The sequence below is a fragment of the Amphiprion ocellaris genome, chromosome 11 (genome assembly GCF_022539595.1).
Source record: "Amphiprion ocellaris isolate individual 3 ecotype Okinawa chromosome 11, ASM2253959v1, whole genome shotgun sequence".
NCBI classification, from domain to species: domain Eukaryota; kingdom Metazoa; phylum Chordata; class Actinopteri; family Pomacentridae; genus Amphiprion; species Amphiprion ocellaris.
In genome coordinates, this window is record NC_072776.1 from 29,434,469 (window position 1) to 29,460,107 (window position 25,639).

At 36.8% G+C, this 25,639-nt stretch overlaps 1 protein-coding gene across 10 annotated transcripts in view; it reads right to left on the reverse strand.

Annotated features, from left to right (window-relative positions):
* dgkh (diacylglycerol kinase, eta) overlaps positions 1–25,639 on the reverse strand; it is a 95,899-nt gene that overhangs the window by 28,931 nt on the left and 41,329 nt on the right. For all 10 annotated transcript variants that reach the window (XM_055015615.1, XM_055015612.1, XM_055015611.1 and 7 more), the window contains 10 exons: positions 17,792–17,898; positions 17,375–17,500; positions 15,953–16,055; positions 10,409–10,571; positions 10,217–10,325; positions 7,706–7,927; positions 7,454–7,545; positions 6,328–6,427; positions 2,731–3,061; positions 1,468–1,599 (listed from right to left, as the gene is read on the reverse strand). In XM_055015615.1, coding sequence (XP_054871590.1) covers positions 1,468–1,599; positions 2,731–3,061; positions 6,328–6,427; positions 7,454–7,545; positions 7,706–7,927; positions 10,217–10,325; positions 10,409–10,571; positions 15,953–16,055; positions 17,375–17,500; positions 17,792–17,898 — 1,485 coding nt within the window. The remainder of the gene's footprint in view (positions 1–1,467; positions 1,600–2,730; positions 3,062–6,327; positions 6,428–7,453; positions 7,546–7,705; positions 7,928–10,216; positions 10,326–10,408; positions 10,572–15,952; positions 16,056–17,374; positions 17,501–17,791; positions 17,899–25,639) is intronic.

The window sequence follows — 25,639 nt, forward strand, 5'->3', positions numbered from 1 at the left end:
ATATTACAATATAATATTAGAAATATTACTATTACCAAATTGTAATAAATTTTATATTCTATTATGATATGGGTGAATTGATAAATTGATTTTTCAAAAAATTGCTCAATCCTAATAATCAATTATCACCATCAAATGCTCTTGATTTGCATTAAAAATACTGTTGGGTAAAAGGAGTATTTCACACATGAATCTGTCCGACATCTTGTCATGAGGTTATAAATGCATTGAAGTCTGGCTGTTTTGGACGTTTACTGAAAGGCAGATTTGAGAAACGATTCCTCATTTTCAGACCATCTCAGGGTATTTTCAGGTCAGAAAAGAAGGAGACGAAGCAGAGGGTTCGACTGATTCCTCCTCGGCTGGAAAATGTGTGGAAGGAAGGAAGCAGCCGCATGATAAACAGGAAGAATTTCTGCCGCAAAGACAATAACACATCCTGCAGCCGATCCACAGCAACCTGCATCCACAAACACAGCAGCCTCCACAGGTATCCTTAAAGAAGCTCTGTGGAGGCCGAGGAGCCGACAAACAGCCAATCCTGCTGCAGGAGAAGTTTCTCTGAGCACTTTTAGCACTAATCCCTGAGTTTATTTATGACAGGAAACATGATTTGCGTCAGCAGGACTTTTTTTTCCATTAGCTGAGAGTCTGGATGCCTGTGCTGCAGGGAGTTCAACGGCCACAAGGGGGCAACATTTCAAACCTGTCAGAGTAAATCTGCCTTTTACTGTGATAGTCCACCTTTAACATAAGAGGAGGATGGCTTTCTCTTTTAGAAGGGAACAGACAGAAGAAAGATGTTCTTTGAGGGTGTTCTCTTAAATCAGGCCTCAACCACTAATTAAATAAAGTGTCTTTTAGGTGTCGTCACTAAGACGAAGGCCGGCTGCCAAAGTGGAAAGACTCGAGCAGGACGGCAGGTTAAGTGCTTTGGAAGCAGCCCAGGATGAGAATGCATCAGGGCCAAGGAGGTAAAAGGTTTGCACACAGGCCTTAATGGTGTTGTAGCATTTAATAGCTGAGTTTGGCTCTGCAGAATTCTAATTACAGATATCTATAAGGTCATTCTGACCAGTTAGAACCACAGATAGAGATCTCTGTCATTCAGTTCAGGCTGCAGATATCTCAAACTTTCAGTCTGAACAGATGCTGCTCACTGGATGTTTGGTTGTGGATAAGATACATAGAAAAGGCTGTGAAATGAGAGAATGAGGACTTTGTTTGTGGTAGAAATTTACTAGAATTTGAGCTTCAATTTGCTGAGGCTGCTGTTTTGAATCAGTTTAGTTTCAAAAAATTGTATTTGACTGAAGTAAATTCCTTGCGTTGACTTCCTTCTTTACAACTGGGGGCCTGTCCTGTCTTCTGAATACGTACTCAGCCTAGCTATTAAATGTCAGAAAGCTTGCCTCAGGTTCCAGATGTTCAACAGGACCAGATGTGAGTCAGGGTTATAACACTTACAGGAAACTGCCTCCAGCTCCTTGGTGTCTTCATCCTTCTCGCTGTCTCGGTTCTCCTCCTCGCTGTCCTTCCTGAACTCCAGCGGCGATGGAAGTTCAGTGTCTTCAGTGTGGGCATTCTGCTCGTCCACCACTAACAGAACCAACACAGGAGGAGACGTAAAACAGTGTGTCTCGATGTGTGTCACATTATATAAAATACAGTGATATTTCCATCTTTAATTAAAAGGCTGATTATCTTCTGCATGAGCAAAAGCACTGATTTCTGCCCTCAAAAAAACTGGCTCCTCGTGCAACTTCAGAAACAGTATTTTCAAACATATTCTAGCTTGAAATGGTGTTTAATTAGTGTCCATTTCATAAAGAGTTTTAAACAACAAGACTCAACAGCAAGTTAAAGGAAGGTATGTACAAGTTTAGAAAATTGACAAAATTACACCATTTATCAGACCTAGGAGCTGTAAAAACTGAAAAAATGTCTGATTTTCAACTTTCCAACATTCCTTAAACTAATCATGTGACATAGGGTTCTGTCAGGAAAATAAAGTGGCAAATAAAAAAAAGAACTTCTTTCTTTTTTTAAATTTATGGTCGACAAATTCATTATAAAAACATGGAAATTCAAGTGGCAAATTAAAAAAAAAGGATTCTCTGATTCTACACCGATACATTTAGGTGAAAATGTGGTCATTTCTTTCTGTTTTTACAGTTTCTGCAGATTCAATTTAAAAATATGTTGAAAAATAAACTGTAAAATGCATTATTGATCAATAAGTGAATTGAATATTAATGTTTATTTAGATTTTAAGATGCTTTGCTCATAGAAAAACACCCCATGAAGATAAAATCCCTTCAAGCTGATATCACAGTGATACATTTAAGTGAAAATGTGGTGATTTTTTCCTGTTTTTACAATTTCTGGCCAATAAATGGTGTAATGTTGGTGATTTGTTTTCAAAATCAATAAAAGTGGGTACATTTTTACACACGGGTCATACTGGGGCAACAGAAAGTTGTCTAGAAGTATATATATATTCGGATGTGTCTATATTTCCTACTAAAAATACAGTCTTTAGTCAACATTTCATGAACTTTTGAAGCCTTTAACATCAGTAGAAGTTGATGTGTGGGTATTTTGGCGAGTCAAGGTTGCATTTTTTTGCCATTTTGACTAAATCATGATGTGGACTCATTTATAGGACCACAGGAATTTTATTTTGCATTGAAAAATGAGCCTGACAGTGAGTAAACACACTGACTGTACCTCTGACCGCCTGCTCTATGATCTGTCGGACTGCTTTCTTCAGACTGTTGGCTCTCAGCATCAGCTGCTCGCGGCTCTTGAACAGCTGATGAGGCGAACCTCCTCCTCCTCCTCCTCCTCCTCCTCCTCCTCGCTTCTCCGTCTCCTCCTCCTCCAGCTTCTCCTTCAGCTCCGTCAGACTCTCCTCGCTGGCCTCCTCCTCCTCCTCTTCCTCCTCCTCCTGCTCCTCCTCTACGATGGGAGGCGTCGGGTGAGGCAGCGGCGGCAGAGTCTGGCACTCGCTGTTCAGGGTCTGCAGGAGGGAGTCCAGCTTCTCGTTCAGGATGGCACACTGCCGGACAGACAGGAGCACATTAGCAGAAATGTAATATTTAGGGAGTTGCCTTTCTGCAGGAAACGGGCGGAAAATGAACATCTGCTGCAGCGTTTTGAGATTAGATTAGATTAGATATTTTGGTCATTACACAGAGTACTAAGACAACAAAATGCAGTTCAGCATCTAACCAGAAGTGCAAAAGTGCATTATTTAAGATGAGATAAAACTTCTTACACCAGATATTGCTCAGAAAAAAACAAGAGACGTAACATGAGGAATGTGACTAAAAAGTAAAAAGCAATAAGACATACACTACTGTTTCCATGAAAACCCAATGTTTTCATGTACTAACATAGTTGCACAAAGGTTTTCTAATCATCATTAGCCTTTCAACACCATTAGGTAACACAATATAGCATTAGAAGACAGGAAATATTCCTCTGTACCCCTATGGAGATATTCCATCCAAAAATCTACCATTTCCAGATAGAATAGTCATTTACCACATTAACAATGTCTGGACTGTGCTTCTTATCAATATAATTTTATCTTCATTGAAAAAAATGCTTTTCTTTCAAAAATAAGGACATTTCTAAGTGACCCCAAACTTTTGAACGGTAGTGTAAGTACGATATAACACTGAAATCTACTAATTGAGCTAAAATAAGGCTGGAATAGAACATTATAAAGCAATACTGGCAGTTACACAGGGCTAGTAAGTGAAATCATACATAATAATGGAGGGGGTGATGAGTCGGAGGTCCACTGGCTGGCCATGTGGTGCACAAAGAACAAACTGACTCTCAATACAGGGAAAACCAAAGAGCTAATGGTAGATTTTAGGAGGTGTGACGCTGATCCACTTTTTGTGTGCATCAACGGTGCAGACAACATGTCAGACAACATTACTACTAGAGAAGCTGCTAGTGCTTTTCTACCATTCCAACATCCTGCTGCATGGTGTGGTACCCTGGATGCTCCGCAAAGGACAAAAAGGCAATACAAAAAGTCATTAACAATGCACAGAAAACTGTTGGCTGTCCTCTTCCCTCCTTCAAGGAAATTGCCAACGCTAGACTACTCTCTAAAGCAAGGGTGTCAAACTTATCTTAGTTCAGGGGCCACATTTAGTCCAATTTGATCTCAAGTGGGCCGGAGAGGTAAATCACAGCATAATAACCTATAAATAACCACAATTCCAATTTTTCTTTTGTTTTAGTGCGAAACTGTTCACAGCAAAGGAATTATCTTTTTACAAAACATTATGAACAACTTGAAATTTCTTAAGAAACACAAATTCAAGTTTCTCATTTACACATTACAATTTACTGATCACACAGTGTCTACAAAGGCACAAAACATTTAGTCACAGGTACCTGGAACTGAATGATATAGGATTTTACATTCTGATCAAAACGACAAAAGTAGGACAAAAAACAAGACAAAATATGACAAAAATGAGACACAAAATGACAAAAGCAAGAACACAAAACGACTAAAAAATAGACAACACAGTCAAGACAAAAAAACACAAAACAACAAAAATGAGACAAAAAACAACAAATAAAGCAAAGCACAAAATGACAAAAATAAGACAAAAGACACAAGCGAGACAAAAAGGAAACACAAAATGACAAAAGCCAGAAAAAAAACAACAAAAACAAGACAAAATATTACAAAAATGACACACAAAATGACAAAAGAACAATGAGCAACATCATATTTCACTTTATGATCAACACAACTTGTGCTCTAGAAATTATTTTAAATTTATAGTTTTACAAATTTACAGTTTGCAGTTTATGTCTTCTTTGTCATTTTTACACTTTACAAAATCCCCCTGTGGGCTGGATTGGACCCTCTGGCGGACCGGGTTTGGCCCGCGGGCCACATGTTTGACACCCCTTTGTGGCTTTAGACTCTAAAGCCACAAAAAACTCACAAGACTCTTCCCATCCTGGCCACTCACTGCCTGAACTGCTGCCCTCAGGAAAGCACTACAGGTGTCTGAAAACTAGAACTGCCAGATTTATGCCAAAGCAATCTCTCTATTCAAAGGTTTTAAACTATCAGGATTATATGAATGCATGGTACTTTAACCCTATAGAGCCCAGTGTAGTGCCGGCGCTACGACTGCATTTTCATTTTTGATAGGTAGAAGATTTGAAACCAGATAAGACAGATCGATCGTTCTTTTTGCATATAAAATCTGGAGAGTTACACTAACATTTCATACATTCACCAGGTCTCAGAGAGCTTTTTCATTGCAGAGATGGGTTTGTAAAAATACACAATAAAGCGCACATAACAAAAATCTGTACAAACAAGACCACTGGACATAGTGAAATTTTTTTTTTTATAAATTTGAGGGATATAGCTTGCTATTTCTGTATTTTGAAATATAAGTGAAAAAAACAAAAAAAATTTTTTAGGTTTATTGCACTTTTAAGCAATTTATTGTAGTAGTTAAAACGAAAGTCAGTACATATTATTAAAACTTGGGATATAAGGGTTATATTGATGCAAAGCAAATAAAAATGCTCCAAAAAATTGAACTACAGTATGTAAAAATGTAAAAACATGTCCTGGCGGACTTGCACAATGGTAGGACTTTAAATGGTTAATTTATTATTATGTGTGTTTGATTGTGTGACTTGTGTCTTTATTGTGGTTCTCTGTGTTTTATGGTACGAATGTGTTGAATGAAGCACCAATTGCTTCAATTTCACTGTATTTTTAATGCAATGACAATAAAAGGCATCCCAGTCTATTCTATTTTGTTCTAAAAAGCAAAAAGCTATAAAGATAGAAGCATGAAACAATACTGAAATCTACTAATTGAGCTAAAATAAGGCGAGAATAGAACGGTCTAGAGTAATGCTGGCAGTTACACAGGGGTACCATCACACACGACAATAAAAAAAAAAGGTAATTAAATATGATATTGCACCTGAAAATGAAATACATACTAAATATTGCACGTACTGACAATTTTGTACATGGAATTGAAATATTGCACTTTATCAAAAAGCTGCAAATGAAACTGAAATACTGCACCTGAGAAATAAATATATGAAATATGCACATTACATGTTGAACACTTTGGTATGTTATAGTATAAATCGAATGAGCAGCACTAATATATGAACATATAGATGAGAATACAGTATAAAAAGTGATTAATAGAGGTCTGAGCTGTATAAACAGTATAAATAGAGTAGATAGTATAAACAGTATGAACAATATAAACAGTATTAATGCTGTTTAGTGCAGATTCTTACTTTGAGAGACATGGTGTCGCACTCTTCGGCGTTCTCGGTGCTCTTTTCGTACGCTTTCCCCACTTTGGCAACAAAATCCTTCACCGTTTCACACAGGATCCTAAAAAACAGCAAGAAAACGTGGCGTATTATTTGCTTTCTCAGTCCACAATCTATTCTTTCTGGGTTTAAGTCACAGTTTTTGTTGTTTGCCATGAAATATAGTGTCGTACAAGTTCACCTGCAAGAGCCCTTCCCTTAAATAACCCCCTGCTGTCTAATATATGCAGTTAAAGCCCAGAATTCCTCATAGTCAAGGCAAACTTTGATCTGAAGTGATTTTTTATTTGGTTTCTTCAGGCTGGAAATGACACAAACGAGTGAAAAAAACAATAGTACATTGTGTTCAAGGTGTTGTCCTCATGCACAGTATTGTTTCTCAGTAACCGGTGATGAAGTCTTTATTTGTCTCCACATCAGTTAAACAGTTCTATTTAAAGTGATGGAGAAGCTGCATTTTCCCAAAAACCAACAGCTATTGAGGCGTATGAATAATGCCAGACGTGCTTGTTTTTTGTTTTAGAACAAAGTATCATTTGTATCACTAACACAGTATCTCACAGTTTTTTGTCACTTATTTATGTCATTTTCAGCCAAAACAAACCCATTTGTCAATTACAAAACCACTGTAAATCAAAATGTTCACACCTGGAAATTAAAAACTATCTTTACCCACAAAAAAAACACTCGAAAGACACTTTAAGGGTTCAATACGGCCAGAAATAAAACTCCCACAGCTGTGAGATTTGGTGAGAACACCGACAGAATAATTTCCAATAGACCCAAATGATTGAAAGACTGCAACAGATGAGTCAAAATTATTAATTATCGGCCCTTGAAAATGGAAGAAAGTGCAGAAATGTCAATCGTGGCTGGTATCTGGGCTTCAGAAAGCTCCTCTAGGAGGAAATATGGATGGATCCACATTTCCTGCTAAAAATACAGTCTTTGGTGGACGTTTCACCAACCTTTGAGGCCTCGCAGTGCCACAATGACAATATGAAATAGAGAAACAGCTGCTGAAATGTACTTTTGTGTCCTAAATGAACCCTGCAGACATGTTTTTAAATGTCAGATTGTGACTCACTTGGCGGAGGAGATGACCACAGAGTGCTGCTCCGAGTTCAGGATCTTTGTGAGGTGAGCAGCAACCGAGTCCTCATAGGCTGAAATGTGAAACTGCGGACGAAACGCACAACGAAAATAGATTTAAAAAGTGAAGAAAACTACAACTGAATGCTGTGTTTTAGTAGCAAACACTTCAGATTGAATGGCAGGTTTTTGCAGAAATTAGCGTTTTTCGGAGCAGTTTTGACCCAGAGTGAACAGAAAATGCTACCTGGCAGTCGTCGGCTCCCTCGGGTGTGGTCGGGCAGCTGTGTTTGGGTGGGATCTTGATCTCGTAGGTCATGATGCTCCAGCGGTCCAACATCTTGGTGCTGGCTCGCTCCAGCTTCTCCAGGATCTGAGGCAGCTGAGTGTCGTCGTCGCAGGACGGACCCCAACCCAGGACCCGGGCCAGATCGTTCCCGGTGCCCAGCGGTAGCACGCCGAGCTGGCACTGCAGGAAAACACAGCATTTATTAGGCTTAAAGCAGTCTCAGTGTGTCTTTATGGGCTTCTATTTATTTGCAACTTAACCTTCTTAAACCCAAAACTTGCCGGCGGCTTTGAAAAACCTGCTATAGCTTTTTAAATGGCCAAAATTACACCATTTATCAGAGAGACAAATTGTAAAAATGGAAAAAATCACCATTTTTTCACCTTTCTGACGGTCTTTGAACTAACCATGTGTGACGTGCAGTTTAGTTAGAAAAATTAACTAAATCTATTCTGAAAATCATCATCAAAACCACTTAATTCTACATATTTCATTTCAAAATTTGCCCAAAATAAATCATTTCCATTAACTATGCTTCATAAAAAACTAAAATCCCACATTTGTGGATGTAAATAAGAAGCCATGTGTGACTCAGCGACTACAAACAGTATTACGATAAAAAAAAAAACTTACGAGCTTTCAGACACTGCAAAAAGAAAAATAATCATCAGGTGCTCATTGTTCTGATGGTCCTTGAACTAATCATATGTGATGTGCGGTAAAGTGGGAAAAATTTCATCAAAAACACTATATTCTACAGGTCTCATTTAATGATCTGTCAAAAATAAATTGTTTGCACCAATTAGATTTTTTTAAAAAAAGTAAAAATTTGCAGCTGAGAAGTTATGCGTGACTGCACTATGATCAGCAGTCACATAATAACAATTCAGGAACTGTAACACTGTAAAAACAAAGAGAATCATTGGAAGTTTAACTTTCCGACAGTCCTTGAACTAATCGTATGTGACGTGTAGTTAAGTCAGAAAAATTTACAAACTGTAAACTTAAAACTTTAATTCTGTATGAAAATCACATTATTTTACGTCACATTTTAAAAATTGCAAAAAATCGAACGCTTGCATTAACTAGATTCTGTACTAAACTAAAAATTGTGTGCGCCTCAGTACAACCAAGCTCGACTCAGCTGTGACCAACAGTCACATGAAAGTATTCGGCTGAACTGCAGGCAGTGTTTACACAGAACAGAGAGGAGATAACCAGAGAGACTGAGAAAAAAATAAAACAGAAAACAGAAAGTGTCTGATGTTTAACTTTCCAACAGTCCCTGAATTAATCATCTGCATCAAGCGTTTAAATCCTAAAAAGTAATTAAATCTAAGCTTAAAATTTTGATATTGCTTTAAAATCACTTTATGCTGAAAATAAACAGTTTGCACCAGATTCTGCAAAAAAAAAAAAAAAAAAAAAAACATTTGAATTTTGACTGGATGAGTCTACACAGACCAGAAAGGAGACGACAATAGAGACTGAGATGAAAATAAAACATAATGGATCAATAAAATAAATGCAGCATGGTTCAAAAACAGTACACAGAGGAGCAAGCTGATGGAAGATTTTCAACTTTCCAATGGTCCTTGGACGAATTTTGCACAGTTAAGTTGGGAAAATTCACTAAATCCAAGCTTAAAATTACTGCATTTTATCAAAGTCATTTTATTGAACATGCTAAAAATAAACAGTTTGAACCAGATTCTGCAAAAAACTAAAAATTTCGGGATTGATCGACTGACGACAGGAGAGACTGAGAGGAAAATAAAATGTACTGGATCAATGAAATAAATGCAGCATGACTCAAAAATAGTAAACAGAGGAGCAAGTTGTTAAAGATACATTCAGCATGGCGAAACATCTTTATGGAGTTAATGTGTGTGTGACTACTGAGGAAAATGAAGGTTGAAGGTTGAAAAAAATGAGAACGTTAAAATTCTATAGTATGTAGAGCCACTACTTCTTATAGTGTTGGTAAAATGTTGTATATGGTGATGACAATCATGTTTTTTCTCATTTTTTAAAATGATTTTGGCATTATATCTGTCATACTGCACAGCATGGCTCAAAAACAGTGAACAGAGGAGCTGAAGATACATCCAACATGGTGAAACATGTCTGAAGATGTGCAGAGTAGAGAGAAACAATGTGTTGTTTGAGATTGAAAACATGATAATTGTTAAATATAATTTTTCCAGTATTGTTCACATGTGGCCACTTTTCTGTACAAAAATATTCAAAAAATTATACTTCTTCATGGTTGTTCTGTTTCCATGGAGGTGCAGGATTTTATATTGCAGTGAAAATGAGACAAATGTGAGCATTAAAAACATCCAAAAGCTGCTTGGGAGTTCAGAGGGTTCATAAAATCTGGCTATTTCTTCATATCAAAGCTACATTTTCTGCCTTGCATGTAGAAACTAATGAGCATCCTAGCAGTGTAGTTTAACATTCAGTTACCTGTTTGTGTAGATTGAGCTTGTCGATCTCTGATAGAACCCATCCAACGCTGCCGTCGCCGCCACACACCAGGATCCGGAAATTATCGAACTTCTGAAACAGACGCAGACTGACAGACACACACCCGGTCACTCACTCTGCAGCAGACGCTGGATATCTTCCGTACAGAGAACCTTTTGTGGGTTTCCTCACCCGAGGTGTGGACCGCCGTTGACCAGGTCGAAGACTTGCGCCGGGTTCAGGAGCTGCTTGAAGCGTCGCAGGAACTTCACGCCCTGGTTGTCGCCGCTTTTGGAGTTGACGAAGACCAGGAGAGGGCTGGCACATGACGGAGGACAGGTGGCCTTCCAGAAGCCTGAGAGGACGCCACAAGGAGGGGAAATACCCGATTAACAGGCTGGGCAAATTAAAGTGCCAGAAAATACACTTCTGTGCCATTGGTGTGAACTGTTTGTGTCTGTCCTCTTTCCAGGCCTCAAGATTCTTTTTCTTATACAGCATATTCTAGAGCTGCACTGTGGATTCATTTTGATTTTAAGATGATAAAATTCCTTCAGCTAAGAGTAAAATGCCTTATTTAAAAATAATTTAGAGCCTCACTTCCGTCCTAGCCGCTGCCCTACAGTCACTGATGGAGAATAGAGGCTTCTCAGTGCACAGCTAACTAGCTTAGCTTCTGTGTGAGGCGTTTAGGGAACATCAGTACATTGCAGTATGTTTTGATAACTGCACAACACACATTAGTTCCACTGGAAAGTTGAACATCCAGCCAGTGAGGCGATTCAGGTACAATTTTATCTACATTTTGCTTCGTTTAGGATGATTTTAAGTCTTATTTTAGAAGTGAAAGTGGTGTTCTATTTATTTAAATGTGAAAATCTTTCGTTCCTAAAATTAATGAATGGCTGTGCAGAGTATTCATGACCTCAATATTGGTTAAAATATTCATCATTGGCATTTTGGCCATAATTTTGCAGCCCTCATGTGTTAACAGTCAATCTAAATTTGGTTTATTTTTAAATGTGACATGTAGAATAAAGAGATTTTTGACAAAATATCACAGTTTTGTGTCTTTTTGATAGATTTTTTGAAAGATAACTCACTTTCACACCTATCAGTGGGTTTGGGGATTCAGAGGGTTTTCTTAAGAGTTTTATTTGATGTAAACTGAGGTTGCTGTACGCCATGCTAACATTTATAAACCAAAAATTGTAAAAACAGAAAAAAATCACCACATTTTCACCTTTCTGGTGGTCTTTGAACTAACCACGTGTGATGCTCAGTTCAGTCGGAAAAATTACCTAAATCTAGGCTCATAATCATCATGAAAATCACTGAATTCTACATGTTTAATTTAAAAAATGTGCTGAAAAATGAACTGCAAAACAGCAGATGAAAACAAAATCCCTTCAAGCTGATATCACAGCGGTACATTTAGGTGAAAATGTGGCGATTTCTTTCTGTTTTTACAGTTTGTAGCCGATAAATGCCTTGAGGTTGTTTAATTTAATCTGATCCAAATTGAGGTTGCTGGTGGAAAACGTGGTGATTTCTTTCTGTTTTTACAGTTTCTGGCCGATAAATGGCAGAATTTTGGCGATTTGGTTTTAAAGATAATTCCTTATTTGTACCTGTTTTGACCTTTGGGGTTCAGAGGACTGTTTTATCCGATCCAAATTAAGGTTGCTGGGTGAAAATGTGGTGACTTTTTTTCTGTTTTACAATTTCTGGGAGACAAATCTGTGGAAAAAAACATGGAAATTCTCTGAGATTCAAGTGGCAAATACAAAAAAAAAGGATCCTCTGATATCACAGTGACACATTTAGGTGAAACTGTGGTGATTTCTTTCTGTTTCTACAGTTTCTGGCTGATAAATGGTGGCATTTTGATGATCAGGAACTATAAAAACAGAAAGAAATTACCACATTTTCAGCTTTCTGACAGTCTTGGAACTAACCATGTGTGTCGTACAGTTCAGTTTGAAAAATGAACCAAATCTACGGTCAAAATCATCATAAAAATCACAGAATTCTATGTGTTTGATTTAAAAATATGTTGGAAAAACAGCAGATGAATATAAAATCCCTCCAAGTTGATATCACAGTGGTACATTTAGGTGAAAATGTGGTGATTTTTTGCTGTTTTTACAGTTTCTAGCTGATAAATGCTTTGAGGTTTTTTAGTTTAATCTGATCCAAATTGAGGTTGTTGGTGGAAAATGTGTGGATTTCTTTCTGTTTTTACAGTATATGGCTGACAAATTTTTAAAAAGGATTCTCTGATATAATGATACATTTAGGTACAAATGTGGTGATTTCTTTCTGTGTTTACAGTTTCTGGCGACCAGAAACTACAAGAAACAGAAAAAAATCACCATTTTTTCACCTTCCTGATTGTCTTTGAACTAACCACGTTTGATGTTCATTTCACTGATGAAAATGTAAAAAATCTTCGCTTAAAATCATCCAGAAAATCACTTAAATATATGCTGAAAATGGAGTAAAAGTGACGCGAACGGATCCGCTGTCATCGCCTGAGGAGCTGGAAGTCGAGTGTTGCATTCGGGAGGTGTCATGACTAAACAGCCTCATTAAAGTTGTGCATGTGTCGTGATACACGCCAGCGCTGCACATGCTGACAACACGTGTTGTAGTAGAACACACACAGACACACACATATACACTAATCTGTGGGAGGCAGCGCAACAACACAGATAATCTGTCGACAGTTTCCTGCATATTTCCAGCCTTTATTTCGTTTTTCTTTGCATCTTCCTGCTTTATAATCTCTCTTTATTTACTCCTCACTGTGTGAAGTGGAGGATGGATGGGTGAGGGATGGGTGAGGGAGGAGAGCCGGGGGAGTCACGACGCTTGGCCACGTGTTCCCGTCTGCATCCCCCCACCAGCCAATTACAGGCAGACTCTCCTCAGCTCAGCCAGCGTTTGGACGGAGGAAGATTCAGCATCATGTGAGGAGAAATCCTGCTTTTTTCCACACTTTTTCTGCTTTTCTGCTCCTCGTTTCATCCGGATTCCCTCGTCTTCCTGCCTCTCGCTGCCGCTTTCATCCAGACACCAATTAGCAGATGCCTTTCGCAGACTCAGTGGACTGTTGGTTTGTGTGTGTGTGTGTGTGTGTGTGTGTGTGTATGTGTGTGTGTGCGTGTGTGTGTGTGTGTGTGTGTGCAGCGACAGTAATCCAGTCAAACATGCTTATCTGAGTCCATCTCACAACTGCTGATCTCCATCTACAACCGGTTTAAAGTGAGCTCAGTCACAACACCAACAGACTTAAAGTGGTTCATTTATGAGGGGAAAAAAGTGCAGATTCTCTGAGATTAACATGGTAAATTCACAAGATAAAAAGTGGATATTAAGTGGTAAAAAAAAACCTCACAAGCCTGCTGATCAAACCACTTTACATACTAAACATCATTCATTATATCTGTAAACTTATCTGCACCTTCTCATGTCATTTGCACATTCACTGTTGTATATTCTGTTCATTTTTTCTGTGTAATGTTTTATGTATTTTTATCTTATTTCACTTTATTCTATTTTATTTTACCTTCACTTTATATCCTAATATTCTGTGTTAACTTACCGTTAACCCCTTTATTAAATATCCATGCTGCTGTAACAACTTCATTTCCCACCAGGGATTAATAAAGTCATCTAAGTACATAAGTAAGTAAGAATATAAGAAAAAAAAAAACTCACATTTACAACAAAAAAACATGGATAATCTCCAAGATTCAAGTGGTTATTTAAGAGAAAAAAATATTTAAAACATGAGAAAAAATGTGATATTCTATGACAAGCAAGAAAGGACCAATTTATGAGAACATATACAGATATTCTCTGAGATTAAAGTTCTAAATTTACAAGAAAAAATGTGTATATAATCTGAGAATAAAGTGGTATATTAATGTAAAAAAAAAACACCTCACAAATCTATAAGAAAAAATCTTTTATTTACTACAAAAATACAGGATATTCTCAGATATCGAAGTGGCAAATTTACACAGAAAACTCATGAATTTATTAGAAAAAAACAAGGACATTGTCCAAGTTTCAAGTGTTAAATTTGAGAGAAAAAACTACAAAAGATTATGAGAAAAAAAAGATTAATGAGAAAATATATAGATATTCTAAGCTTCAAGTTGTAAATTTACAAGAAAAAATGTGGATATAATCTAAGAATAAAGTTGTAAATTTCCAAGAAAATCTGTCAAATTTTTGAGAAAAAACAAGGATATGTTTTAAGAGGTAAATTTACTAAACAAAATTATTAAAAAAATATGAGAAAAAACTTTTATCTTTTGTCAACTTTTCCACATTCTCTGAGATTCCAGTGTTAAAGTTTTGAGGCAAAACTCAAAAAATAATAAGAAAAAAAAAGATATTCTCTGAAAATGGCTAATTTTATGAGAAAATACACAAACGATTCAAGTTGTGAATTTACAAGAAAAAATGCGGACATTCTCTGACAGTAAAAAAGTAAATCTGTGTAAAAAAAATAAAAAAACACCTCACAATAATATAAGAAAAATCTCATATTTACTGCAAAAAGATGTGGATAGTTTCTGGTATCAAGTGGCAAATTTACACAAAAAAGTCCTAAATTTATTAGGAAAAAACTTAGACATCCTCCAACATTCAAGTGGCAAATTCAAGAGAAAAAAACTAATAAAAATACGAGAACGAAAACATTCTCTGACAAGTAAGAAATGACTAATCTAGGAGAAAATACATAAACATTCTCTGAGATTGAAACTGTAAATTTACAAGACAAACCGTGGATATTATCTCTGGAATGAAGTGGTATATTTGTGTAAAAAAAAAAAACAAACAAAATAAACTAGATTATAAGGAAAATCTCACATTACAACAAAAAACATGGTCAAAGTGGTAAATTTACACGAAAAAGTCATGAATTTATTAGGAACAAAGGTGGATATTCTCCAAGATTCAGGTGGTAAATTTAAGAGAAAAAACGAAAAAATTATTCTAAAAAATATTCTTAGTTCTGACAGGTAAGAAATGACTAATTTATGAGAAATAAAGTAAGACTAAATTGTTAAATTTGTTCAAAAAAAGAAAAAAAACTCACAGTTTACTAGAAAAAAATCAGAAATTTATGAGAAAAATCCACAAATTCACGATAAAAATGTGGAAATTCTCTCACATCAAACCGCTGATTCACAAGAAAAAAGAATACTTTCTGACATTATGAAGTTGGAAATTTGCAGGAAAACCGCTATGATTAACATTATTTTTTGCTCTTGTTTCTTATTCTCATAATTTAAAAGGTGTCAGATTTACACCTGTCATCTCAGTCTGAGTTTTTGTCTTCTTCACACTTCCATGTTGCTGCCTGAGGCTCTAGTTTCAGATTCAGACTCGTGTCACCTGACAGATATTTTTAACCACAAGAAACGCTCAGTTTAATGAAACACTGTGCAGCTTCTCTCATATTAAAAAGTCAGGATTTGATGCTGAGAGCAGCTGCAGGAGTGAAAATAGTAATAAAAATACTATATTAATGTATTTTTTCCGGTTATTTTTCACACGAAGCAGCAGAGTTGAGCAGAAAATATCAGGTGATTGAAACGTCCACAGTTTAATGAATCCTCTGATAGCGACCTGCGACCTCCTGAGTGTGCGTGTGTGTGTGTGTGTGTGTGTGTGTGTGTGTGTGTGTGTGTGTGTGTGTGTGTGAGTGTTTCCTACCATCAGAGTCGATGCTGTTCAGTGCTGTCGGGGGGATGATGGAGACTTTGCATTGACCCAGAGGACACTTACGAGGATAAAGATCCATACAGGCTGTGTGCACCTGAAACAACAACAAGAAGGAAAACATGTATTATTATTTATCATTACTATTACTAGCATTTTTCTCTTATATACAACAGCAGTGGCGTAAAACCTCCCGTGTGTAAATCAGTTAAAAGAAACAGACGATAAATGCTTCATCATGTCTGATGTTTAGACGTCTAATTTAACATCTGGTGATAGTTGCTGGTAACTGCAGGTTAAAAAAAAGTAAATTATGAAGCTGTGGGAGAAGGTGTAATATTCTGAGGAAAAAAATTTATATTAAAGTTTCAGAAACTCAGAAAATCCATGTTTTTTTTTAAGTATTTTGTCTCAAATTTGAGTTTTTTTTCTTGTAAGTTTATTATATTTTTCTTTTAAAATTCTCAGAAAGTTTCCACATTTTTTTCTTACAAACTCTTGGGTTTTTTTTCTTGTAAATTTACCATTTTATTATCAGAGAATAACAACGTTTTGTCTTGTAAATTCACTTCAAAATGTAAATTTACTATTTTAGTCTCAGGAATTGTTCACACAGAGTTTTTTTTTTGGTAAATTTAGCTCTTAATTCTTGGAAAATATCGAACATTTTTTCTCTGCAAGTCAAGGTTTTTTCTTGTAAATTTTTCAGAGAATAGCAAAGTTTTGCTTTGAAAATTTGTGACACTTTTCTGGGGAATTTAACACTTCAATGTCAAAAAATTATTCTTTTTTTAATCTTGTCAATTAACTATTTTATTCTCATAAATTGTTAAATTTATGAGTTTTTATATTTGCTTATTTAGCTTTTAATTCTCATATATTATCCACATTTTTTCTCATAAACCCGTAAGTGTTTTCTTGTAAATTTACCATTAATTACCATTACCACCAACACCATTAATTCAAGTTTTTTTTTATTTTTTATAAATTACTGATATTCTTTCTTCTAAATGTCCTATTTTAATGTCAGATAGCATTCAATTTTTACATTTTTTTTAAAATTTAAAATTACCACTTTAAAACTCAAAGATGATTCAAACCTTTTCTTGTAAATTCACAGCTTTGATCTTGGAAATTGTCTTGTCTTTTTGTAATGTTTTCTCAGAATGACACCTTCTTCTTTAATTTTTGATATTCTTGTAGATTTACAGTAATGCAACTAAAAGTGGACAAGAAAAACAAACACAAAACTGCAGCTACACATTAACAAACAACAGCAGGAACAAAATATTAATGCTGCAAACAGTTAACGAAACATCCTAACTAAACTCGGTTCTATTCCAGATCGTCAGCTCTTTTCGTGACTTTAATCCAGTTTAAATGCTCATTTATCATCATTTTAATCATTGATCTCACCATGGCTTTGCACCACAGGCAGCGCCAGTCCTGCAGCCTCAACACGCTGCCGCAGGTTTTATCACAGACGGCACATTTGGCACTGACCGGCAGGTTTCCTTCTAACCACTGATGAGGCATCGCGACCTGCAGGTCCAACACAAAAACACTTTTACTGCATCCACTACATCTGTCACTTCTTCTACGAGGGTTTTTCTCTGCTGCTGCCGACTATAATGTCACAAAAACACTCGCATATTTTAACTTTGACATGAAATAAGCCTGAAAATTATTGTTTTTGTTCTATCAGAGCAGCATTTTAATAAACTCCTGCAGGATTTCAGATAAAAATCCATAACTCTAACTTGAAGGGTTTATTTTCTCTCTTTTTTTAAAATTCATGGGATGAAATAAATATTGTTCCTTCACTGAACTCACCCCGTCCTCGTCCTCGATGATGTCTTTCCCGATGGAGGCCAGAGTCGTCCATTTGCAGTTGTTGGTGGCTCTGACGGCGCAGCGTTTGTGGGCTTTGAATTTACACACTGAAAAACACAAAGAGCCAAACACACAAATCAGTGGGACAGTTTTTCACCTTTAAACAGCAGATAAAGAAACTCATCATCCTGCAGAACATCAAGAGAAAAATTTGTTGAAATTAGAGCACAAAAACTGTAAAAAAAAAAAAAAAAAAAAATTAAATTAAATAAAGAAAATAAGATAATTTATTTTATGAAGTCATAAATATCAGGCAAATGGGTTCTGTAAAGCATCTTTAGACAATCTGAATTGTAATTGACCCTGTATAAATAAAATAAAATTGAACCGAATTGAATACATTTGCAAGAAAAACTCACCAATTCAACTAATAATAATTTATGAGATTTATTTTCAAATTTTTTTGCCTTTATGGTTTTGTGGAAGTTCTGAAAGAAATTAAAGTAACAGAATAGAACCTTTATTCTCTGGACGACTCAAGGAGTCATTTTCTCTCCATGGACTGAACATCGCTGGACACTGATGCATGACTCAGAAAGCGACACGCCCAGCAGCCTGCACAGTTCTAATGAATCAAACCTTAATGAGACGTCACTGAGCGTAATTACAAACCTCCTGAACCCTGCTGACGGATAGAAGCAGCGTCTGAAGCCATTCGTCTGCCTGCAGCGGCACAAAGTCTGAAGTCTAACAGAAAAACCTCCTAAATGTGAAAAGCCGCCACGCTGTTTGGACTACAGCATTAAAACGAGAAACTGTGGGTGCGTTTCAGTCAACAGGTGGAAGAAAAAGCCTGCTGCAGCTTCAACACCTGAGCAGAGTGACTGTAAACCCTCCACTGGTTCATCCTGACAAGAAGCCACGACACTAAACGGCTGCAAAGAATCTGAAATATTCAACATTTAACGAGATTTGCTGAAAATCTATTCATGCTCTGAGCCCTGAAACCTGCTGGTGGGTTGAAAAGTTCATTATCTGTAAGAAAGCTACAAAAAGTACAGCATTTATCAGCCAGAAACTATAAAAAAAGGACCTATTTTGAATTTTAATCAAAAAAATCTGAGCTTAAATTTGGGTATTTTACGTCACGTTTGAATAAACTGTGCATATGTTTCACCAGCTGGTCTTAAAACATGAACTCTTTAACACTCAGTTACATTTTTACTCACTGTGGGCTCATTTTTCACTACAGTATAAAGTCCTGAACCTCTATGGAGACAGAAAATCTGTGACTAGAAGCAGAAAGAACTCAGAAATCTCCTCTGTGCAGTATGACACGATAATAATGACATAAATTTAAAAAAAAAAACAACCAAAAACACATTCAGTTTCTGTAAATGTGTCTGCATATCAGCTGTAGAAAGATGTTTCACCATGCTGGATGCATCCTCCAACAACCTGCTCCTCTGTTTACTGTTTTTGAGCCATGCTGCATTTACTTTATTGATTCAGTTTGTTTTATTTCCCTCTCTCCTCTGTGGAAACACTGCCTGCAGTTCAGTCGAAAATTCTCTGATTTTTTGGCTGTTTGACTGTTTTTACACATTCTAGTGGAAAACTGTTTATTTTTGGTTAAACTCTGGATTTTTGCTTTGTGACTGATGGTCACAGCTGAGTTACTCAAAGCTTCATGGTTGCATTGGGGAGCTTTAAAATTTTTATTTTTTTTGTTTTTGTTATTTTGAGGTTAACTTTAAAACATTCAATAAAGGGATTTTTCATAGCTGACTGAATAGTTATAGTATTTTCTTATGTTTGTACATGATCAGGTGCAAATGCTTTTTATTTATACTTTTGATGAGAATTCTTAAATAATTCTTGCAGAATAAAGTAGATTTCAAGCTTAAATTTAGCAATTTTTTTTCAACAAAACTGTATGATACACATGATCAGTTCAGGGCTGATTTTATAAAGTTGAAAATCTGGACATTCTTTGTGTTGTTGCACTTTGTGAATCTGATCAGTTTTGTAAATTTGGTGATTTGTTGGTAAACCAGCGTCTCATTTTGCTTTGTCATCTCAGTTTAGCTCAAATGAGCAGTTCAAGGACCGTGAGAAGGTTGTAAATCTGATGACTTTTTCTGTGTTTTACAGTTTCCAGCTGATAAATGGCATCACTTTGGTGATTTTTTTAAGGTTAATGTGTGCATCTGGAGCTCATTTTTATGACTTTTTATATTGCTGTGGAGGGTATTCTACAATAAAATAGTATAATTTGTATTTACAATTTAGAGTTCATAGAATAATCTCAATTTTGTAAAAATAATTAGTGCCTCAAGAGCATGAAAAGTGGGGCAATATGTGCAATATTTGCCTCTAAAATGTTGCGGAGTAGAAGCAGAAAGTAGCACAACATGGTAATACTTTAGTTAAGGACATCAGAACTGTACTAGAGTGATTCCTCTGCACCAAACTTTGACTTCTGTCCTGTTAAATAACATCTATGGAGGTTCACTAGAGGACGACGAGCCTCGACTATAATGTTCTCGATGCTCTGCAGCTCTGAATGCCGAACAGGAGCAAAATGTAAATGCAGCAGGAAGGTTTGAGATGAAGATATACAGACGGACGGACGAGGCGTCTGGTTCCTCGGCTACAGATGAGGCACTTAGTGGACTCATGAATAATGTCTGCACTCTGGGGGACTTTGCTTTTCCACACAGCAGCAGCGGCGTCATTAGGCAGATACACTACAAACTATCATATCCGGGAGCAACAATCAATGTTTCAATCTAGCGCACCGCTAAATGCTGTTAGGGAGCATTAGCGGAACATTAGCAGGGCTGGGAGGACGGGATCCGGCTGCCCGTTAATGGCCGAGCGCCGGGCGGCCAGACTGGAAGGAAACACCACGTCTCGGACTGAAACCGAGACAGAAAGGCAGCACGGTTCAGATGTTTGTGTGTGTTTGTGTGTTTGCAGCACAGATCGATGGCCGCTGACCGTCCTGCAGGAAATCAAAGGGAAATTTAAGCCGCGTTTGAAACCGTTTGGCTCTCCAAGTTTAATAGAGATGCTGCATCTTTCACTTCTAAAACACTGGCAGGTATCTAGACAACTTCTCTGCTCAATAGTGTGCAGCTATAGTTTAATATCAGAGCCCATTTTCAGGTTTATAATATTATTTGTTGGCTCTAAAGGAATATACAAGCTTTAATCCACTCAGTTCCTGAAATAGCCATGTTTCCATTCATAAAATGTTCTTTAAATCAGACTTTTAATGATAAATATGAATAAAAACCTCTGGAAGAATCTTCTAAATACATACAGGAATGGAACTGTAAAGTTTGGTTTATGGAAGGGCAGCTGAAGTGTACATTTCTGGAAAAAAATCATTTGGAGAAAACAGCCTTTAGCCCTCCGAACTGCAATGTGAGTGTTTTTTGTTCCCATCTTCAGTCACTGTGGGCTCATTTTTTAATGCATTAATAGTGTGATATTTCAAAAAAATCACTTTATTCTATGTGTCACCTTTAAAAAAAATTGCCAAAATTAACTATTTGCACAATAATTCTGTGCATGTTGAGTTTTCAAACAATAGGTTTTTAACTGTTTTCACATTTTCACTCACTGTGGATTCATTTTTTAATGAGATAAAAATGTGATATTTCATAAAAATCACTTTATTCTACGTGTCACCTATAAAAAAAATTCTCAAATTAAGTATTTGCACAAGAAAACAGTGCATATGGGGTCTTTAAATATTAAGTTTTAACAGTTTTTTTTGCTCCTGTCACATTTTCACTCACTGTGGGATCATGTTTTTAATGAGCTAAAGTTGTAATATTTCACAAAAATCACTTAATTCTACAAGATGCCAAAATGAACTCTTTGCATAAAAAACAGTGCATATGGGGTCTTTAAGCATGATGTTTTTAACAGTATTTTTTGCTCCTGCTACATTTTGTACTCACTGTTTGCTCATTTTTTAATTAGTTAAAAATGTGATATTTAATGCAAATCACTTTATTCTACATGCCACCTTTAAAAAGAGCCAGAATTAACTTTTGAACAAAAACATCAGTGCATGTAGTGTCTTCAAACACTAAGTTTTTAAAAAATTTTCTTCACTGTAGATCAATTTTTCACTGCAATATAAAATCCTGCATCTCTACAAAAACAGAAAAACTATGACTAGAAGTAGAGAGAACTCAGAAATGTTTTCTTCTCTTTGATTATTTATTTTTAAAAAATTGAACAAACAACGTACCATTTTTCCAAGTGTCCACACGTGTTACCAACACTGGAAAAAAACCTGATGATTCCTCATTCTATATATATTTTACAACTTACATTCTTTAATTTTTTGTGTTTTCCCACTACACTAAGATGTTTCACCATGCTGTATGTCTCTTCCAACAACTTGCTCCTCTGTATACTGTTTCTGAGCCATGTTGAATTTATTTTATTAATAAATCAAGTTTCATTTCACTCTCAGTCTCTCCACTTTCTCTACTCTATGCAGACATTTCCTGCAGTTCAGCCGATTAATCCCGAAATTTTTAGTTTTTTGCATAATCTGGTGCAAACAGTTTATTTTTAGCATGTAGAATAAAGTGATTTGGATAAAATACAGTAACTTTAGGCTTAGATTTAGTTCATTTTCCCAACTTAACTGCGTAAAATTAGTCCAAAGACCATTGGAAAGTTGAAAATCTTCCAACAACTTGCTCTTCTGTTTACTGTTTTTGAGTCATGCCTCACAGATGATTAGTTCAGGGACTGTCAGAAAGTTAAACATCAGACAGTTCTTTCTGATTTTACAGTTTAATTTTTCTCTCTCTCTCTGCAGTTCAGCTGAAAACTTGCTAAATTTTTTGCTACGTGACTGTTGCTCGCAGATTTTTTAGTTGGATTTTTGTTTTTTTCCTCCCACAATCTGGTGGAAAACAGTCCATAATTGGTAAAACTCTCTGGATTTTTACTTTGTGACTGTTGGTCACAGCTCAGTCATTCATAGCTCTATGGTTGTGCTGGAGAGAGTAGAATTTTTTGCTTTTTACAAAATCAGATTCGAGCAACAAGTATATTTTTGATTAATTTGAAAGTGATTTATATTTGGTTAATATTCCTGCTTGAATGACACCTCATCTGTAAGCAGTTTAACTTTGGAGCATCAGAAAGTTCAAAAATCTGACAATTCTTCCTGGTTTTTACAGTTTCTGCCTGATAAATGTTGTAATTTTGGTGATTTAAAAAAAAACACAAACTATCTGGGGTCCAGAGGATTAAGACCTCCAGAGGAAGCCACCAAGCAACTTCCTTCACAGGAGCTCTGACATCCTTTCAAGGATAAAATGCAGTTTTCTGGAGCTGCTGCATGATAAAGACTCCAGTTGTGTCTAGCTGCTCTCCAAATTAGCCCTAATCTGCGTTGTTTTCAAGCTCCTAACGGGACATCCCGAGGTGTTCCAAGTATATTTTTGGTAAATTTTTAAACGAATAAAGTGATTTTTAAAGAAAGGTTATATTTTTAGGCTTAGATTTGGTTAATATTCTGTAGTGTAATATTTGTTGGGTATGATATGCTAAAAGTAGAAGATGATATAATTATGGCAAACGCTATTAGACTGAAGAACAGGAGTAAAACATATGTATAAAAAACATAATGGTGTACACTTAAGGTATTATAACTCTTAACATATATTGGAATAACATGCCTGAAATCTATCACAAAATAATAAGGGTAAGATGTGGAGTATAAAATATGATAACCTGACGTCGTGATAGATTGAGAAAAGTATAATGGTGTCACAGTTGTCCCTCCTATCATACGCCCTGTAGGCGTGGAAAAATGACCAACGCTCACACCCTTAAAGAAGGTGCACAGTTCAGTATCTTCAGTTCTTCTTGGGGTTTTAAACACTGCTAAGAATTACTCCTGGATTTTTGTCGACAAATAAATCCTGCTGCCCTCCGAATGCTGACTTCTCTTGGTGATTTTTTAAAGATCTGAACACGGTCAAGTCATAGACTCTGGCCTTGATTTGTGACTTAGTTTACATTTCAATTCCTGCTGGAACGAAACCTCAACTTGGAATACTTCAACTTTCTAGCATTAGAAAGTTTAAAAATCTGACAATTCTTTCTGTTTTTTTTTACAGCTTCTGTCTAATAAATGGTGTAATTTTGGTGATTTAAAAAAAATCTATCTGGGGTTCAGAGGGTTAAGAGTAAACAAACCAACTCTCATAAATGTGAGAGTGGTTCCATTATCTGCACACATGAAGCTTGATCCATGTTTTCATGAAGGTCCTATCATCCCAGACTGCATCTTCCTGTTGGTGTTTGTGCAGCTGCTGTAGGTGACAGCAGTCAGATCTGGCTCTAATGACTCGTCTCCCTCCACCTCTCTGTGTTGTGGATATGAGAGGCTGTAGAGGATAATGAGCTCTGAGTGGAGAGGCTCTTACCGCCTTCACACTGAGCCGACCACACATGCATCGACTGCAACACACACTCGCAGGGGAATATTAGCAAAATTAGGACATGAGGATATGCAGATGGCAAAGAGACGCAAAAAAAAAACCCAGCGACAAACGCCTTCACCCTGAACGCCACACCTCGCCGTTCTCTCGCTGATGATGTGGCGTCATTCGCAAGTTCCCTTCACACTTTATTCCCTCTTAAGGGTAAATGGAGAAACGCTAGCCTGAGTCAACGCTTATCTAACACGCAGTATGACTTAAAAGCATACGGATGCAGTCACATTGTGGCATTAAAGGCCGCTCGCTCTTTTCACTCCTTCGACTTTAAAAGAGTTCAATGGGCTGACAATCTGCTCCGCTTGGATGGACATTTGTTAAAAAAGAAAACTTCTCACTTCTGTGACTCATAAGTTCTTACATAACGCAGTTGCACACCTTCCCAGAGAACCCAGAGACCTGCCAGCTCTCTGGCTCTGCAGGTCCAAATCCATTTTACAGCACAGAGATGGGAGTTTATCTGCAGTACGAGCCGGTAATGAGATGCAGAAACGGAGCGGGAGCTGCTTCAGAAGTCAACAGATTCGAGGGAGTTATGTAAGAAAGCACAGCGTTTCCAAAAAACAAGTAGTTTTGGCTCATTTGAAACTGGCGTATTTCCCATTAATGCGGCTATTGTGGCTCTCCAACCTCACTATAGAGATTCAGTGCTGCACAAAATGGTTCATATCGAGGCAAAAAGTGAAAGATTCCTGCAGAAAACAGACTTTCAAATCAGTCCTTTTATAGGTTTGTTTTGGAGTCTGACTGAACGTGAACATTTAGGCACTTTGCTAACTGTGTAAGGCATCTTCATCTGTGGGAAATCTGCCAGCTGAGCAAATCACCCTGCAAATTCATCTGCTTTGTTTACATGTGTGAAGCCTTGGTTAGCATCTTTCTGTGTTGCGAAAGAGACAAAATGGTTTCGTGCAAGTTTCTGGAGTGCAGGTATCTGTCCTTCTTTATTCTAGTCCATGTCCTCTGCATCATTTTCCTGCTTGTACTGGAAGGCGTTCCGAGGCCAGATGAGATATTTTAACTCTCCAGAAACTTCTAAAGTCTCCAGAAAACCTCCAAAGGAAACCACCCAGCAACTACCTCAGCAGCGACTCGACTCGCCTAATGAGTTCCCCTCATATCCTTTCCAGAAGAAAATTCAGTTTTCTGCCGCTACTGTACGATAAGGACTCCAATTGTGGCTCGCTGCTCAGCAAATTAGCCCTAATCTGCATTGTTTTCAAGCTCCTAACTACACATCCCGAGGTGTTCCCCGGCCAGATGAGACACATAAACTCTCCAGCAACTTTTAAAGTCTCCAAAA